General features: G+C 28.9%; 3 protein-coding genes across 5 annotated transcripts; 1 reads left to right on the top strand and 2 right to left on the bottom strand.

The window, feature by feature from the left end:
* Positions 1 to 668: 668 nt before the first annotated feature.
* Positions 669 to 5,732, bottom strand: LOC105247793 (phenylalanine--tRNA ligase beta subunit). The gene is made up of 14 exons (XM_011252172.2): positions 5,623 to 5,732; positions 5,314 to 5,495; positions 4,718 to 4,773; positions 4,487 to 4,638; positions 4,043 to 4,112; positions 3,712 to 3,978; positions 3,347 to 3,526; positions 2,979 to 3,154; positions 2,672 to 2,876; positions 2,486 to 2,566; positions 2,306 to 2,398; positions 1,712 to 1,991; positions 1,445 to 1,598; positions 669 to 1,221 (listed from the first exon to the last, which is right to left on the bottom strand). The coding sequence occupies exons 2-13, from the start codon at positions 5,369 to 5,371 to the stop codon at positions 1,447 to 1,449; spliced, it is 1,770 nt and encodes a 589-aa protein (XP_011250474.1). The 5' UTR covers positions 5,372 to 5,495; positions 5,623 to 5,732; the 3' UTR covers positions 669 to 1,221; positions 1,445 to 1,446.
* Positions 5,733 to 6,204: 472 nt separating this feature from the next.
* LOC105247795 (inhibitor of growth protein 1) lies at positions 6,205 to 7,939 on the top strand. Its single transcript, XM_011252173.3, has 3 exons — positions 6,205 to 6,475; positions 6,774 to 6,977; positions 7,083 to 7,939. Exons 1-3 carry the CDS (start codon positions 6,340 to 6,342, stop codon positions 7,655 to 7,657), a joined length of 915 nt encoding a protein of 304 aa, XP_011250475.1. The 5' UTR covers positions 6,205 to 6,339; the 3' UTR covers positions 7,658 to 7,939.
* Positions 7,940 to 9,117: 1,178 nt separating this feature from the next.
* On the bottom strand, positions 9,118 to 14,806 carry LOC105247796 (ubiquitin-conjugating enzyme E2-17 kDa). Of its 3 annotated transcripts, XM_025413033.1 has the most exons (5): positions 13,916 to 14,806; positions 13,183 to 13,263; positions 12,776 to 12,980; positions 10,053 to 10,214; positions 9,118 to 9,323 (listed from the first exon to the last, which is right to left on the bottom strand). In XM_025413033.1, the coding sequence occupies exons 1-4, from the start codon at positions 13,957 to 13,959 to the stop codon at positions 10,059 to 10,061; spliced, it is 486 nt and encodes a 161-aa protein (XP_025268818.1). In that variant the 5' UTR covers positions 13,960 to 14,806; the 3' UTR covers positions 9,118 to 9,323; positions 10,053 to 10,058. The 3 variants fall into 3 exon arrangements, with proteins under 3 accessions (XP_025268818.1, XP_025268817.1, XP_011250476.1); XM_025413032.1 differs by lacking the exon at positions 9,118 to 9,323 and having other exon boundaries at positions 9,695 to 10,214; XM_011252174.3 differs by lacking the exons at positions 9,118 to 9,323; positions 10,053 to 10,214 and adding an exon at positions 10,718 to 11,074 and having other exon boundaries at positions 13,916 to 14,774.
* Between the last annotated feature and the right edge of the window lie 2,406 nt (positions 14,807 to 17,212).

The following is a 17,212-nucleotide window of genomic DNA, read 5'->3' as shown; positions in this document are numbered from 1 at the left end:
TATTCAATTTTGTAAGCGTATATATTCAGTTTTATTTTTTAAATAATAGATTTTATTATAAATAAAAATTATAGATAAATAATAAATTGTTATTCTTTTTAATCATAATAACAATAATAGAGATTATTTTATTTTTTCATGACTGACAAATATCTTATACAATTATTACAATTATTGAAAATTTTATTTTATTGCACATTGTTGAATTTGTCATAAAATATCTTACAAAACACACTATAATAAAATGTATATATTATTTTGTTAAAAATAATAAAACTGTTAAATGGACATTTAAAAAAATAATTTGATATTTTCGTTTAAATCTATATTATTATAACTATATTATTAAAAAAACGGATTTATTTATTTAAAACAAACTCATTTTATATACTTTATAGAGAAAAGTATAATTATATTTTTTAACTTTAATGTTATATCCATTATGAAGATAAAAGATATTTTGCTTTTTGCATAAAAGATAAATGTATAAATTAAAAAAAAAACCAACTATATCTATAAATTCATTAAATATTTTTCTTACATATATTATTGAGTATAATTTTGTCACAATTGAATCTGATTGTTCCTTTTTTTACAAGCACAAAACATTCTCCTTTATTAAAAAAAAAATAATAAAAATATATATAGAAAGTCTGATAATAGTTGCCTCATCCATCATGTGCTGATAGAGCGACTAAATCGAATAAAAAAAGTCTCGTATCATTTTGTGATTTCCACAATAATTAACTAGATATTAATTTATAAAGATTAGCCAATCCGCGCGACAGCAAAATTGTCCCATTTTAACATGATGACACGTGGCGAAATGGTGGGAGAACGCTCTTCAAAACACAATGGCGACAACGATGAAACTCTGCGGTGAAGCAATAAGAGGCGTAGCTAGACTACAGGACGTACGCGATAGGCGAGCCATCGGCATAAAGCATGCGCTATTCATATGTAAAATGGTCGTTAAAAAAAGAACAATGAAGACGACCTGTTACTTAGAATGCTTAGAAAAAAAGAAAAATGGCCGTTTTCATGCTTTATCTCTTTCAATTTTTCCGATTATTATTATTTAATATATTGTTTATATACGGATACCGCTTTATGTTGATAGGCGTGCCAGAGTAGCCAGAAACGAGTGCATGGCAACGAGAAGAGATGATGTATCTGTTCAGTTTACTCGCTCACAAACATTGGCATAATCTTTACAACATCCTATATACTCCAAATATATTAGATATGAATAGAAATATGTTAATTATTTAATAAAATTTATATGAAACATTTTTACACATATATATTAAAACCTTATAAATAGGTAAATCTTATTGAAAATAAATCATATATAGAATATAAATATATTTTTATCACAAGTTTTATTTAAATATATTTTATGATATTTGTTTGTATTTCAACAAACATATTATGAATTAATTACCTTTATAAAAATGGTTCAATGTTTATTTCCATAGCAGAACATGGAACATTTAATTCAAACTTTGAAAGTACATTGGGATGTAAAACTCCCATTTTTCCTATTACTTCACCATTGCAAACAATTTCAGCACATCGTTGAGGGAAGAATGTTGGGTCTGTAAAAATATAAATAATAAATTCCTATTATTTATGAAATAATTCTTTTGTATTTATAATTGAGATTAATCTCAATCATATTCTAAAAAAGGATAATGAAACTATCTTGTACCATCAGCTGCATGCAAATAATATCCGCTTTTGTCTTTGTTAGTGCTCCAGGGTACTTCTAGTAATAATAATATTCTATCTACTAAGCCATGAATGATTTCAAAACCAGCTGATTTATTAGCATATACTGCGCATAAACGACGATTATTACGCGCACCAACTTCTGTCTTATCGTCTCGTAATACAACATCAGAAACTTCAAACAATTTATGAGGCAACGGCATTTTCTTATTAGCAGATATCGTTTTCAGTAATCCTGGTAAGAGTGAAGTACGTGCAACCTGCAACGATTTTTGCATTCAAATATTTTAAATAATTTTACACAGGACTTAAATTATAGTTCAACTTTGATCTATGTGCCTCTATTCTCGATCATTTTTAAATCAGTTAAATCTTTGTTAATTTAATCTCTCTTCTTACATTGCTTTCCTATTATTTTATAATTTAATCATATAGCAAATTCCATCAGTTTCTCGCAAAATGAATTGCACATCCAAAATGTTGCTTATATTACATGTATATATTAAATTAGTAGAATGAATAAAAGTTAAAAAAAAGAGAACTTACACAGAAAATACGAGAAATTATAAATTACCTGAAACTCCAAAGTTTTTGGATTAGATATATGAACTGCTGGTACATCTTCTATTTTATAACCCAATTTATCTGCTACATCTTCACGTGAACACTATAAAATAATATAATTAAAATCCATAGAATCAAAGATATAAGAATTTTACTAAATATAAAAATATAAAAATCTTTTTTAATGTACCAGAGAAAAAGTCAATGCCTCGGTAAATCCTGCCTCTGCAAGTTCTATTCGTATCTGGTCAGTAAGTTTGTTGAGTGGAAACTGAAATTACACATGTGTATATAAATTATATATATATACACATGCACACATACACACATCTCAATACATTAAATTATATTTAATTAAAAAATATCTTAAGTTTACCTCTGCTGCAATTGTTGACATATGTGGTATAGTTTTTTCTATTTCATTGTATCCATAGGCAATGGCAATATCTTCATAAATGTCACAAAGATGTATCACATCGTGTCTTGTTGGTGGTATTTCTACAACTAATTTATCATTATCCTTTACTTTAGATTTTAATGACATCTTTGACAATAACTGTGCAATCTGTTCTGGTGTCTGTCTACAAAAACATATTTTATTTTATATCAAGTTTAAAATGTAACCATCTTGATGTTTACTATTAACATAATAGAAATGTCTAACTAATAACTTCTTTACTTACTTAATACCAATATAATTTAGTGCTTTATTACAGTTAATTTCTTCCACTCGATACTTTAAACTTGGGTAATAAAAAGTTTGATTATCAGGATATACCACTTCTACAGTTTCAGCTACATATTTCTTGCTGCAATACTGACTGAAAGCACAGACTATAGTGTCCACTGCGATTCTTGCCTATAAATTTATTGTATACAAAAATATATGTGTATACATATATATATATATATATATATATATATATATATATATAATTATATATATTACTATTAGTTACTTGTATTTTTAAATCACAAAATGTTTAAAGGATATTATTATTACAAATAAAAATATATGGAATGTAAAGAGAATAATACAATATACATATACCTTTGTGAGATCAGTTGCAGTGCATTCAATAAAAATATTTTTTGTATTAAGAGTTATCTTTGAATGATCTCCATTAATGATAGGAGGAAGAGACAAAATAATTCCATTACTATCATATATCACTGGATAAACAGGACTGTCTTTTATGATGGGCAAATATTGCTTGAGTTGCGAATGTGTCTGTAAATACGTTAAATTACATTAAATACATTAAATTACAAACACACATACACACAAACGTGCGCACACACACACATATGTATGTGTATGTAATATAGTGATTATAAATATTTGTCATATATATAATATTATGATAAATGTTTGTATGTATATAAAACTAATACTTGGTAAACTGGAATACTTACTGCATACAATTGCATGATGCCTTCACCTGTATATTCTTTGTCCTGATTAAGTGGTTTGAAACATATCTCCGTTGGTGGTTTGGCATCATATAAAAATGGGCCTTTAATTGTATCTAAATCATGAGTACCAATAGAAACTAGACTGCGCTTTCTTCCTATATTTTGATGCAATTTATCTTGAAGATCAATAAAACTATTGTAAGAATCTTGTGTCAAAGTTACATTACGCAAAATTGCTGCAACTATGTGGCCTCTTATTTTTAAGCACTAAAAAATAATTCTTTAATATCAAACAAATTGTGATATAATTTTCTATAAATATTATACATACTTCTGGACTCATCACAATTTTTTCTATTCCTGTTTTTGATTTTATTGTCTTATAATGTGGAATAGGTATCCTGTTCAAAAGGAAAAAAATAGATTTTATATATTGTTTTAATTGCAATATTTTAAAAAAGAAAATAACAAAAGGAAATTAATAAAAGCCAAATGTAAAGAAGATATAATAAATAATTATCTTCAAGAAATTCCTTTAATTATCCAAATAATTTTAGTTCCTTTTATTTTTCCATTCAAATATTCTAAAATTAAACAAATTTTGAATCAAAAATTTATCCTAAACATTTATCTTGATAATTAAAGGAATATTTTATTAGTTTATTTCATTTTATTAACTCATTTAATTCTTATTAGAAAATGTTATTTTTTTTTAAATAAAAATCTTCGCAAAAATCATAAAAAATATTTAAATTACTATATTTACTATATTTACTTGTTCAAAAAGATAAGTAGTCCAACACTTAAACTCTCTAAGCACAAAAGGTCATATCTGTTAGCAGGTATATCAATTTTATAGATGATATCTTCAGATGCATCTTCTTGACTAGAGCCTTGTTCTTTCGCTATCATTTGTTTTTCTGTTGTCTTCATGAATAATTAAGTAAATATTACAAAACAAAGCATAATACAACTATAAATCATAAAATAGTTGACTTAAACTTACCACCTCATCTAATTCCAAACCAAATTTGAAACACAAATCTTGAAATTCATCATCAGCTGAAACAGAAGTTTTTTTTTTAATTTGTTTTAGAGAAATATATCAGTATAATATATTATATATATTCATATATAAACTTGATCTTTTTATATCTTCTAAAAATTTATATATATAATAGCATAAATAAAAATAATAGTAATAAAAAAATTAACATATTTATAATAATATATGAAGGTAATAAAGGAGCATTTTATTTATATTACTTCAACACATAACTTGTGACATTGTAGAAATTAAACAAAAGTAAGCGCAATATAATTTTTATTTTACAAAATTTATATTTATTTAGATCAGTGTTTCTCAAACACTTTAATTATTTTGCAGCAAAAATTTAATATCAATAATAATAAAATTTTATATGAGCAATTAATTTAAACTATTTTCACTTAAAAAATTTAACTTTAGACTGTAGTTTTTTAATAAAAGAGTTCTTATGAATATGTTTTTCTCAGAAAACGTATTTCATTCCTTTTATGATTTTATTTAACGATCCCAAGTTCGAGAAACATTGATTTAAATAATATATAGAAGTTACTTACAATATGTTTTATCCAATGCTTGAAATAATAAATCACGTTTTATTCCAATAGTTGGCATCTTGATATTAAAGTAATTTCTCTCGATAAGCTTCAATATTTTTAGCTCCTTTTTTTATGAAATATTTAATTTCTTGTTAATTCTTTTGGTTTTTCAATTGTTCATCCATTTAAAGATCTATGATCTGTAATTATACAATCGATTTTGACAGGTTATGAACATAACAATTAAAGGAATTCAAATATATTATTTTGATTTCGAAATTATTAAATTTTTTCGATAATCCTGTTTATATAATAAAAAGAATTTACAATTTAAAAAATCGCTCCATACGTCAAATTAATGTGTAATTTTACTATATTTTGAATGGACATAAAAACTTTGACACGTGAAAAACTTTAGAGACACTTCGATCAAATTCGACAGCAATCGTGTAACTTTTTCCCTAGAGAAAAACGTCAAAATGAAAAGTTTCGGTGAACTCTACGGTCGATATTCCTAGGATACGTTCCCAATTGTGATGTTTTGTATGGTTCGTTTGACCTGACCGGGGATAATTTACTAGACGTCATTGTCCAATCACAGCCATTCTTCTAAAGAATGTAAGCATACATTCTCGACCAATCACAGCCATTCTTCTGAAGAATGTAAGCATACATTCTCGACCAATCACAGTCATTCTTCTGAACAATGTATGCTTACATTCTTCAGAAAAATGGTTGTGATTGGTCAATGATGTCTAGTAAATCACTCCGAAAACGCCATATTTTTTCTATAAAACAAACTCTCTTATTGGATATCGTATCGGATGTCGTACATCAAAAACGCAGTGTAAATCCTGCATTAAAGAAACGCAGTATTATAGTTCACGATTCTTCGTAAGAGGTCTCCATAGTCTCTTCTGTTGACCTATAATTGGGTATAAAAGTCAAAACGATAGTTAGCGAGTTGGAGTTTTGGAGCAATATTCTTGTGTTATTGTATAAGGGACGAAAAGCTAGAAAAACAGAACAAAACATAGTGTAAATATGTTAAATCAGGCGGTAGTCGAGGCTCTGTACTCGGCGACATATATCGAAAATTACTTGGATTGCGTAGAAAATCTGCCCAACGACTTGCAGAGGCATGTTTCTCGTTTGCGCGAGCTGGACGCCACTTGTCAAAGTAATTTGAATCGAATTATTATCTCGAAATTCGATTATTCGGCTATAATAATCAATCAGATGATGCACTAATACTTACACAAGTTTTTGAAAAAATGTCTTCACATATCTTAACTATTTTTCATCAGTTTTCCAAACTTGTCTCTATGTGTGAATACTTTTGTATAAAAAAAATTAAAATGTTATATTACACTTTACCTGCGTAAATATTGCAGATTTTTTATGAATATTTCTCAAAATAATTATTATATACCTTGCTTGAAATAGTATTTCTTTACTATGTTGTTTTATGTTTACAGCATATTTACGTGAAGTTGATCAACATCAGGAAACATTACAAAATGATACAGATCCTGTGATAAAAAGGAGAGCATTACTAAGAGTACAACAAGCTCTGATTGCAGCACAAGAAATAGGAGATGAGAAATTACAAATTATTCAGCAAGTACAAGATCTTATAGAGAACAAATCTAGGCAGTTAGACTTAGATTATCGAAACTTAGGTATATTATTTTGTTTTTCAATCCTATTTGATCGATATTTATATTAACAATATGTACCATCTATAACATATATTTCCAAAATAACTAACTTTTATTCTTTAATAGATTTTGGAAAGGAACAAGAAAACTCTGAAGTTCGTGAATCAAACATGAGCAACAATTCGAATACCACAAGCCATGCAAATATAGAACGCCATCCAAAACGTGCCAGAAGAACAAGAACTGAAACCTTGATAGAATCGGCTCATTCCATGGATATAATGGGTGGAATGGCAGAGACGAGGTCTTCAACAATGTCTAGCATAAGCAATGGAAATCAAAAGAAAACAACAACGACTGCTACTGGTAAAAAGAAGAAGCGAAAATCACGTCAAGGCACTCAACAAAATCAGCATCGCGAGGATACACCACCGCCACCGGAAGACGATCTCGCGATAGATCCTGACGAACCAACTTATTGTTTATGCGATCAGATATCATATGGCGAGATGATTCTTTGCGACAATGATCTGTGTCCTATAGAATGGTTTCATTTTTCATGTGTTTCTCTGACTACTAAGCCTAAAGGTAAATGGTTCTGTCCAAAGTGTCGTGGTGATCGACCTAACATCATGAAACCTAAAGCGCAATTTCTCAAAGAGCTAGAAAGATATAATAAGGAGAAGGAGGAGAAATCATAGCAAGAACACGGCGAAAAAATTTGAGTTTCGTAATCGAATGTGTAATTAGAAAATTTCTAGTATTTTAATTTTGAACCTCATGTGTATATTAAGAGTGCATTCTTCGAAATACTGAGTTATATTGATTTCTTTTCACGAAATCATGATCTTTTAATTGTAGAAACATATTCAAATGTTTCTCTTGCATTTAAATTATAAAGCAGATAAATATACAGGTAAATAAAAATATTTGTGCTTGTACATAATGTCATATTAAACGAATCACAAATTTTATGTTTAAATATATTTCCTTTATTTTAAATGGACTTTGTTTCCCTCCTTTTCTCCTACTTGTTCTCTCTCTCTCTTTCTCTCAATAGAATTGAAATAACTTTGATATTCTTGCATAAGCATTTTCATCAATACTAATAGTTGCGCACCTCTTCATATTTTAAAAACTAAATCACGTGATATCGCGTGCAATATTTGGAGAAATCGGATAACTCTTCTTTTTTTTAGAAATTCTTCGCTAATATTGAAAAAGTTAGTAAAGAAAAGTAAAGAAAAATAAGAGTTTTTGCAAATACTTACAAAGTAATTGAATTACTGAAAAAAATTTAATATTTAATATTTAAAATACAAAATTATATTAAATATATTTATGTTTAAATTATATATATTATTATATTTTATATACTATAAAAATTTATACTATAAAATTAAATTTAGATTTCATTTATTTTTACTTATGTTTACTCGTTTTTATTTTTAAATTATATTATATTAATTATATTAATATTATATATCATTATATATTAATTATATATTATTTTGTGTATAAAGTATATATTATATTAAATATTTAATCATTAAAATACAAAATTATTATATTAAAATTATTACACTTTATATTAAAAAGACAGAAAATACATATATTAATTCATTATGAATATCTAAAAAATTTACTCATCAGTTTTTGTAAAAATTAAATCAGCTCAAAGTACTTCATACATGTTTATGTATTTTATATAAGTTATGATAAAAAAATAATAAAGAATTCACAAACATGATGTAATTCCTTCTTTGTAATATTTGATATTACTACTAATTATATTCGTTCAAAATTAATAGACTACCAATCGAATATAATAAATGATTACACTTTTTTATTATATATTTATTATTACATGATAAAGGCACTAAAAACAAAATGACAAACTATCATATCCTTTAGTGTATTTTTCCAAATTTATTTACATTTATAAAATAGTAAATCGATTTTGCTCTGCAAAGATTTCATGAAGACATTTATTTTATTCTTTACGAGCACATAATGTCAAGTTATAGAAGCAAAAATAATATGTATTGAAAACTTATAAATAACAAATCACACAAGAAATAAATGGCTCTACAAAATTATCCAATTGGTTCTAAGAAAAATTATAGAAGATGATTCTGTATTTCTTAATGATTGCATTTTCTTTTTTTTTTTTCTTTAACAAAAAGTGTATTTCTTTTGGACGCTTACATACTTTAAGCTTATATAGAAATTGCTTACATCGTTCCCTTTGACATTGCTCATAGATGGTATATGATGTCATAATTCTGCTCACGAATGCTTATTTCAATGATAGAACAGCCAAAGCGTAAATGCTCATGCTTATATTTCAAAGGGAACTCAGGTACACTGTAAACATGGATAATGAAATAGAAATAATGGAAATAATTTTTAAACAAATCATTTTCCTTAAAAATGAGAAAAGTAATTAATTTTTATACTATTTTTATATTTCAATTATTTTATAATATTTCATTCCAGATGAAAAATATGTAGAAATTGATAAATTCATTAAATATAATGAAAAATAAATATTATAAATTCATTAAATATAATTAATATTTATTAAGAACTTATTAATTATTATTTATATATAATTAATTATTAAATATTTAAATATAATTAATATTTATTAAGAATTTATTGATATTTATTTAAATATTTATTATAATTTAACACAAATTTTTCATCGTCAAAAAATGTCTAAATTTAAAATTTAATTTAATATAGAAATTAATTCCTTTCCAATCACCGACTTTGCTTGCTCACCTAAGAATTTAAGCAGCAAACAAGACGGTTAAAAATAACGCTTATAAGCGTAGGCGTTCAAATCGAACGTACCCCTAAAGTTAGAGTCGTACAAATTTGTTTCGTCGTATTCTATATGAATTTTGAATTAATATATGGAATGTTCGGATCATAAAATATCAAAGGATATTACATATATATACAGAATTTAACATGTGTAAAGACCACATTACTATTATTATATAATATACGGGAGAGAGGATGAACACAATTTTAATATTAAAGAAATTGCGAGACATTTTTTTACGAATCGTGAAAAGCAATATATACTTAATGTCAGCGGGAATCCTCCGTGTGACTCTCTTGAAAATTCAGCCAAGATTGTTCGACTACAGTAGCCACTCTTTTTTCATATTCCCGTTTGTTTTCTTGATACAATTGTGCTGCTAAAGAATTGGCTGGCGAATTAGGATTCGGTTCGTCCAAAAGTGACTGTAACATAAATAATCAAGAATTTCCTCAGCAAATTCACTTTAATTATATTTTTGATCCGTGACAAAGAAGTTGGAAATATATATAAGTATGATAAATATATATAAGTATAAATAAATAAATAAATATATAAATAAATAAATATATATAAGTATGTACAAGCAGGATAGAGAGACAGGTTGTGGAGAGAAAGAGAAAGAGAGAGAGATAGAGAGAATAACGAACACCAGGCTACAATTATATCAAGTTATAAAGAGAAAAATTACGCATTTATTACTTCATTATATATATCTATATATAAATGAATTTGTGTACATGCTGAAATGTATATTAAAGTACACTAAATTCAATTAAAGTTATATATATAATTCTACGCCGCTCAAAAAATAAAAATAAAATGAAAAAAAAAACCAACGAGAAAAGAAAAGCCAAATGTATTTTTTAATTCTAGGTTTTAATAACTAATTTCGTGTATCACCAGATATTCGAAATAAATAAATACACAATTTTATAATAGTTTATTATTCAACATTGTAAAAATTCGGTCTAACGTTGCACATTGTCGTGGTAAGTTCGATAAAGCTCTCAGGAAGAAACATGCCAGATCTGTATATTTTTTTCTTTTTTAGCATTAGCTTCTTGTAGTATAAAACTACATGTTCTTCTCCTTTCCATTTGATGGTTGTTGACTGGCTGATACTGTTACAGCAACAGCATTATGTTAACGCCCATAACTAATCCACAAAACTTTGTTCCACGCAAGCCTTCACTCGCTTCTCGTACTCGCGTCGATTCTCTTTGTACAGTTGTGCTGCCATTGAGTTGGCAGGTGAATTCGGGTTCGGGTCACTTAACAGCGACTGCAATCACATAAGTCGTACCTTATTATACTTGGAAGAATAGTTTTATTATTTTTTTGACAAAGTGCGTAAATCTGACAATATGCTTTTTATTTTTTCTTCTTCTTTTTTTCCATTTGAGTAATTAATACAGAAAAACCAAAAATGCATATCGACGGACAGATTAAAGATAGAGTTATCCCAGGTGGCAAATACACCTCATCTGGTGCATACATTTGCTATCTGAGATATGTATATATGTGAAATTATTAAAGTGTTATGCACAAATAATTTTTAATTGGAATCATGTGATTAGACTTTGCTGAATTGCAACCGCTGTTAAGATAAAACGAATAATCCCTTCACAAACATATTTTTTATCACATAACTAAGAACACAAAAAAGTAATGTTTAAAAAAAGGAATGTATCAATGTATATAAATAAGTTTGTCAGAACATAAGATTGCACATAATAGGAATATAAGAGATTGTATAGATTTTAAAATGTAAAACGTATTTAATGTGAGAGTTATAAGATAAAGTTATTATATATTTTGTACTATGGTATGAATTTTTATTAAAAGCCATGCAAAATACGTTTCTGACTATCACACAATTCATGAATAAAAATATTAACAGTAGGATATATTGTTACTAATTGTAAATATTAAACTTATAAATACTAACTGTGTATGAAATAATATCAAATTATAAGTTTGATGATTGCTTCGTGACATATTTGATAAAATAAATAATAAAATATTAAAATAATGCAATCAAGAGATTTTGATGTCTAGTACTTGTTATGGTGACACTCAATGGTGAAACTCTGTAATGTTTAAAAAAAGAAATATATCTTTTTTTACATAGATAGCTATATAATTATCAATAATATAAATCAACTACTTTGTTTTATGAAAAAAATAGAAAGAGTGTCATGAAATCTTTTTATAAATATGAGTCATGAAATCTTTTTATAAATATGCATTAAATAGTACTAATGCTTTTTTGATTACATAATTTAAATTTTTTTTGTAATCATGTTTTGTAATGTTGTCTTTCTCTGCAATTTTAATTATATCTCCATTTGTACATTCAAATAATAAAAATTTTACATCTTGCTATGTATAAAGAAAAAGAAAAACCATTATCTTATATATATACAAATGTAAAAAACATTATTATGTTTCATGTGCGATATACAGAATGAATTAGGAAACATAGAACAATCAAAAAAGGGATTATACAAAAATAAATCGAAAATGTAGAATAAAATTTTTTTTGATATGAGAAGATTAACTTTAAAACTAGGAAAATTCATAATATATTTATTTAAGCTTGAGTAATTTTTAATAACTATATTTTATCACCAAAATCTCGATATTAACTATTAATATATAAATATATAGATAAATCTATAATATATTTACTATATAAATATGAAACAAACATTTTATTTAATAAAAAATAAGTTATTATAAAAGTTATGCATAAAGATAAATATAATCTTACTTATTTCTGACTTCTTTTTGCACAATCACTTTCTTTCTGATTATATTTGTATTATATTTTCCACACAGCTCTTATCTTGTACATATCATGAAATATTATTAAATGTTATGAAATTTGTGTAAAATTGAGTTTTTGATTGATCACTTAAAATGTTACAAAAAATAAGAGTGTTGAAATATATCTTAGTATAAAAAAGAAAAAATGACACACCTGTATAGATGTTAAAATGGCCGAGACATCATAAGTAGGACTCCAACGATTTTGAAGTATATCGAGACAAATTCCACCATCCGCATACACATTAGGATGAAACATCTTACTAACAAATCTCACTGTAGGTGGCTTGTTTGGGTATTCTTCCGTAAATTCTATTGTAAGTTTAAATGTACCATCTTCAAATGGAGTGTCGTGTGGTCTTAAAATAAATGTAAACATGATTAAATTATCTGAAACTTAAATCATATATTATATCTCTCATAATTTACACATATATATTTTATAAAATAAATTTCAGACAAAATTTTTTCGCTATCAGAAATATATTTTTCACTTAAGATAATGTTTTCTTGATTTGTAAAAACAAAATAAATTTCATCAAAGAAGAAACATTGTCTTACCCAAATATAACTGCATTCCATATCATAATATTATTGTCTGTTGGAGCACCTGATACTCCAGTTGGAGGATCTTCCTGTAATCTTTGCAAAAAATATAACTTTTACAATTTTATATTGCAAATGTACACATATATAATACACATATTCTCATTTGTATATATAAATTCATTTAATATTTATTATCATAATTTTATTGTCATATTTCATATTATACTTATATGTGTCACTTCATTCTAAAATCTAATAGATTACGTAAAAAACCAATAATTCGATTAATTGATATATTTGTACATGGAAAGAAATTTTTAATACTTTCATTATAAATTTTACAAAATATATATCTACTCCAAGTATTATTGAAACTTGTGTCACGATTGAAAAATATTTAACATTATATGCAAGAATGAATAAATATGTGAATCATTATTGAACTTAAAATATAATATCTTTCATATAAAGATTCACAGGAACCATTCTATAAATGACTAACTATATTATACTTGTACAATTACGCAAGAGAATTACAACTATTTGCTTATTAAAAGAGACAATGAAAAAGATTGTCTGTCAAAGGCAAATATGAAAGAGATACAATTAAGTTTTAATAATAAATATACGCTTGTACGCGTACAGGTCAAGAGGAATTGAATAAAATTCACAGTAGAAGCACTGCACTTCGCGACATAGTTTTACAACTAAAATGATATACATCAACAGTGGTAACATCCAGTACCTTTTGAAATCCCTCATCAATCTTCTCCTCGCAGGGGTGGACATTCCTTATATACCGGCCTCCCGGTTAACTCTCGTGTCCAAACAATGACAATGATGGATGCTCGCACGAGAGATGCTCTTTCTCACTTCTCTGATGTACTAGCGTAAGTGTAATATATGCGCTAACGAGGCTGATGATGATGACCAGGCGAATGACGACGGCGACGGCGACGGCGACGACGACGACGACGGCGACGGCGACGACGGCGACGGCGACGGCGACGGCGACGACGGCGACGACGGCGACGACGACGTCGACGACGACGAGGGCAGTTTTCCTCCTTTACGCTTCACGTACGTCGTCCGCCAGGAAGATAGGCTCGCAGAAGAGATCACAGCACCTGTGCAAGTGTACCTACGCACTTTTCCTTCCCTTCGGCGAGGGTTATTTCTGACGAGGACCCAGATTTGCGACGAGCACAAAGAGAAGTGGGATCAGCGGTAGGCACAAAGGGCGAAAGTGCAGGAAAATAGGAGACAGTCCGTCGTCCTTTTGCCTCTTCGGTCGCACCTGTGAAGGTCGCCCTGTTTCCCGCGATACTATTATAAGGACGAATTCGATCCCACCCTGACTGTAGGATGGCGATGACGATCACCTCGGCGCTTTCCCGACTTGGATCGAGCTGTGTGCGTGCGCGCGTATACGTATGTGCGTGTGCATGTACTTGTTAAGATGCGGCGCTCTTTAATTATGGCGAGGAGCCTTCGGCGAGACCTTCACGTTCGCGATAGTTTCTCGAGGAAATTTTCGTTGACTGCTGCCAAACGGTCACTCTCGACAGCTGGGCAGCGGACAGCGGGGTGGGGGATACGAAATAGGGCTGTGACGTCACCGGGAGATACCACGAGTGACGCGGAGCCAATCAATCTCCTGCTACTTGAGAAATAATAGATACGCGCGAGTTACGTATACATGATTGGTCATAACGTAAATAGAATTCTTGAGTGTTCCTCTCGAGACGTCATGCGATTGGCTGTCAAATGGAACAGTTTTCGAAACTCCAAAAATTCTCTATGCGATGACCAATTGAAATTAAAGTCCCAAATATTTTTCTGTTTAATAGTCATCATAAGACGTTGTATATATGTGTATTCCTTGCTAGAAAGTTCCCTCTATAATAAATAAAAAAAAAATAGAACAAGAGGGAGGGAGAGAGAGAGAGAAAATAATGACCTAATTTATACTGATTATTTAATATATAAGCTTCTATATATTATATTGGATTAATAACACGGCTGTATCTCATATGATAAGATGTGAAACTATTGACCTCTACACTGAAATAAGCCATTCCTTTATTTAGGCATGGAAAACGACACAAGATAGAAAAAGAGACACAGATAGCGTTTATTTATACTTGTTTTGTTCTAATGTTATCCTCAATGAAAAATATTTGCCTTAATTAATTTCAGTTGTTGATGCGATATGACACAATAATGTGCAAGAATAATAACAGTGTTTACTTATAAAAATATAATTATGTAATTAGGTAACTACTGGAATAGCCAGATGGCTATTTAGATTGGTCAACTCCGATCGCAACCTGTAGTGTGATTACAGCTTTACACAACTCCCACGATATCAATATGAACATGAAATACTATGAAGCAGAGAGAAGACTGAGAGATGTCATGGCCTGCTTTTATGTGATCCCTGAAAGCGACACTTCCTCTATGAACATTGAAAACGTGGACATGAACTACAAAATCATTGTCCATGAATGTGCACCTTATATATTATCCTCTGAGAATATACATGATTTCGTAGTTCACATTTTTGTCGACAGAGGATGGTTCGCTCTCAGGAATTTAAAAGTGGATCATTGTTCTTGTTTAATATATAAAAAAAAAGTGGGTCATGATACCTTTTACAATTAGTCTTTTCTCTGTCTACTATTTGATTGTTTTATTACGCTTTTACAAGGTCAGGTTCTATAATGTAACTTTTAATTTTGTATTTTGTATGAAATTATTATTTTAAACATAATAATTTTCTTTCTTTGCATTTCCATCATGAATAGACATTTCCAATCTTTACTATAAAAATATCCCTCAATTTTTTCTCTCTTCGGACAATTTATTTACATTTATATATAATTCTCTTTATTCTTTTAAAAGTGAACATCGAGAACAAGGTACACGACTATTGTAAATATCAAAAAATGATCGCGCGAATATTATAGTTGTGAATATATAAAAATAAATGCAATATACTATGAATTTTCTACGTTATATATTAAATCGAAATTGCACAAAACAGGAAAAGAAGAACAAGCCTATGAATAGACATTTCCATCTTTTACTAAAAAAAAAAAATTAAAAATATCTCTCAATTTTTTCTCTCTTTCTTCAGGCAAGTCTACATATATGACCCATATGATTAATTGATTCCATCTTTATATATTTATCATTATGTGCTATTAATTAAAGCCGTAGACAATATTCAGAAATCAAAGTTGCGCGCTGGAATGGCCATGCGCAGAAACGATTGCGCACTGATTCGGCCACCATGTTGGCGCGTGAATCGGAGTCATACGCAGTTACACGGATCGTCGTACGTCCGCATTTTTCGCATCTTTTAACCGTTTTTAAACGAACATCGCGAGTGAACGAGCGTCGAGAGTGTCCAAGGATGATCGCGTGACTTTCATAGTGTGTCGATGGAAACGCGCGACAGCGATTTTTGACGATATTCAGTGATGGCGTCATCGCGAAGATGGAGCGAAGTTGCGTCGCGTTATTCGCGCCCTTCATGATAATTATCGGATGCGAGCGAGTATCGGGAGTGTCGCATAAAGTGTCGCGCGTTCGCGTTGATGATATCGTTTGAATTTGTGTGCATCAAGATCGGAATGGGACGTTTCGATGCGAGCGAACTGTCCCGAGGAGGAGCGGCCTGTGGAACAGCCGCCTGAGTAGATTTGATTTATCATATTTGCGTGACAATTCGTGCTCATTCGACGCTTATACAGCATCGCCATGTCCCGAATTACATTCGGACAAATCGGCGCCGCATCATAATTCGATTCGGTGCAATTCAAATAAGTCGATCGCGTGAAGATGATTATGCTAGAAGCGATTTGAATTTTGTATACGCGCGCGCAGTGCTGCACAGCCTATCTCGTAGAGTTGCCAACTGTTAAACGATAAATTTGTTTGATCTAACCTAACCTAACCTCTCAGTGGCTTTGGATCTCGAATGTAAACACAAGCGTATGCTGCCTGGATTGTATCATGCTTTAAAAAATAATATTTA

This window comes from Camponotus floridanus, unplaced genomic scaffold (genome assembly GCF_003227725.1).
Source record: "Camponotus floridanus strain SB8 unplaced genomic scaffold, Cflo_v7.5 scaffold6, whole genome shotgun sequence".
Lineage (NCBI taxonomy): Eukaryota > Metazoa > Arthropoda > Insecta > Hymenoptera > Formicidae > Camponotus > Camponotus floridanus.
The sequence above is the reverse complement of the archived record's forward strand: the minus strand, read 5'-3'. Positions and strand labels throughout refer to the sequence as shown.

What these genes read in the sequence shown, in the direction of transcription:
- LOC105247793 (XM_011252172.2), bottom strand. Translation starts at nt 5,371, where the DNA reads ATGCCAACTATTGGAATAAAACGTGATTTATTATTTCAAGCATTGGAT. An exon ending in CTACTTATCTTTTTGAACAA is followed by an intron (nt 4,113 to 4,486) that starts GTAAATATAGTA and finishes CCTTTTGAACAG; the next exon opens with GATACCTATTCCACATTATA. An exon ending in TGTCAACAATTGCAGCAGAG is followed by an intron (nt 2,567 to 2,671) that starts GTAAACTTAAGA and finishes GTGTAATTTCAG; the next exon opens with TTTCCACTCAACAAACTTAC.
- LOC105247795 (XM_011252173.3), top strand. Translation starts at nt 6,340, where the DNA reads ATGTTAAATCAGGCGGTAGTCGAGGCTCTGTACTCGGCGACATATATC. An exon ending in GCTGGACGCCACTTGTCAAA is followed by an intron (nt 6,476 to 6,773) that starts GTAATTTGAATC and finishes TTATGTTTACAG; the next exon opens with CATATTTACGTGAAGTTGAT. An exon ending in CTTAGATTATCGAAACTTAG is followed by an intron (nt 6,978 to 7,082) that starts GTATATTATTTT and finishes ATTCTTTAATAG; the next exon opens with ATTTTGGAAAGGAACAAGAA.
- LOC105247796 (XM_025413033.1), bottom strand. Translation starts at nt 13,959, where the DNA reads ATGTCCACCCCTGCGAGGAGAAGATTGATGAGGGATTTCAAAAG. An exon ending in TTGATGAGGGATTTCAAAAG is followed by an intron (nt 13,264 to 13,915) that starts GTACTGGATGTT and finishes TTTTTTGCAAAG; the next exon opens with ATTACAGGAAGATCCTCCAA. An exon ending in CCATTTTAACATCTATACAG is followed by an intron (nt 10,215 to 12,775) that starts GTGTGTCATTTT and finishes TTTATGTTACAG; the next exon opens with TCACTTTTGGACGAACCGAA.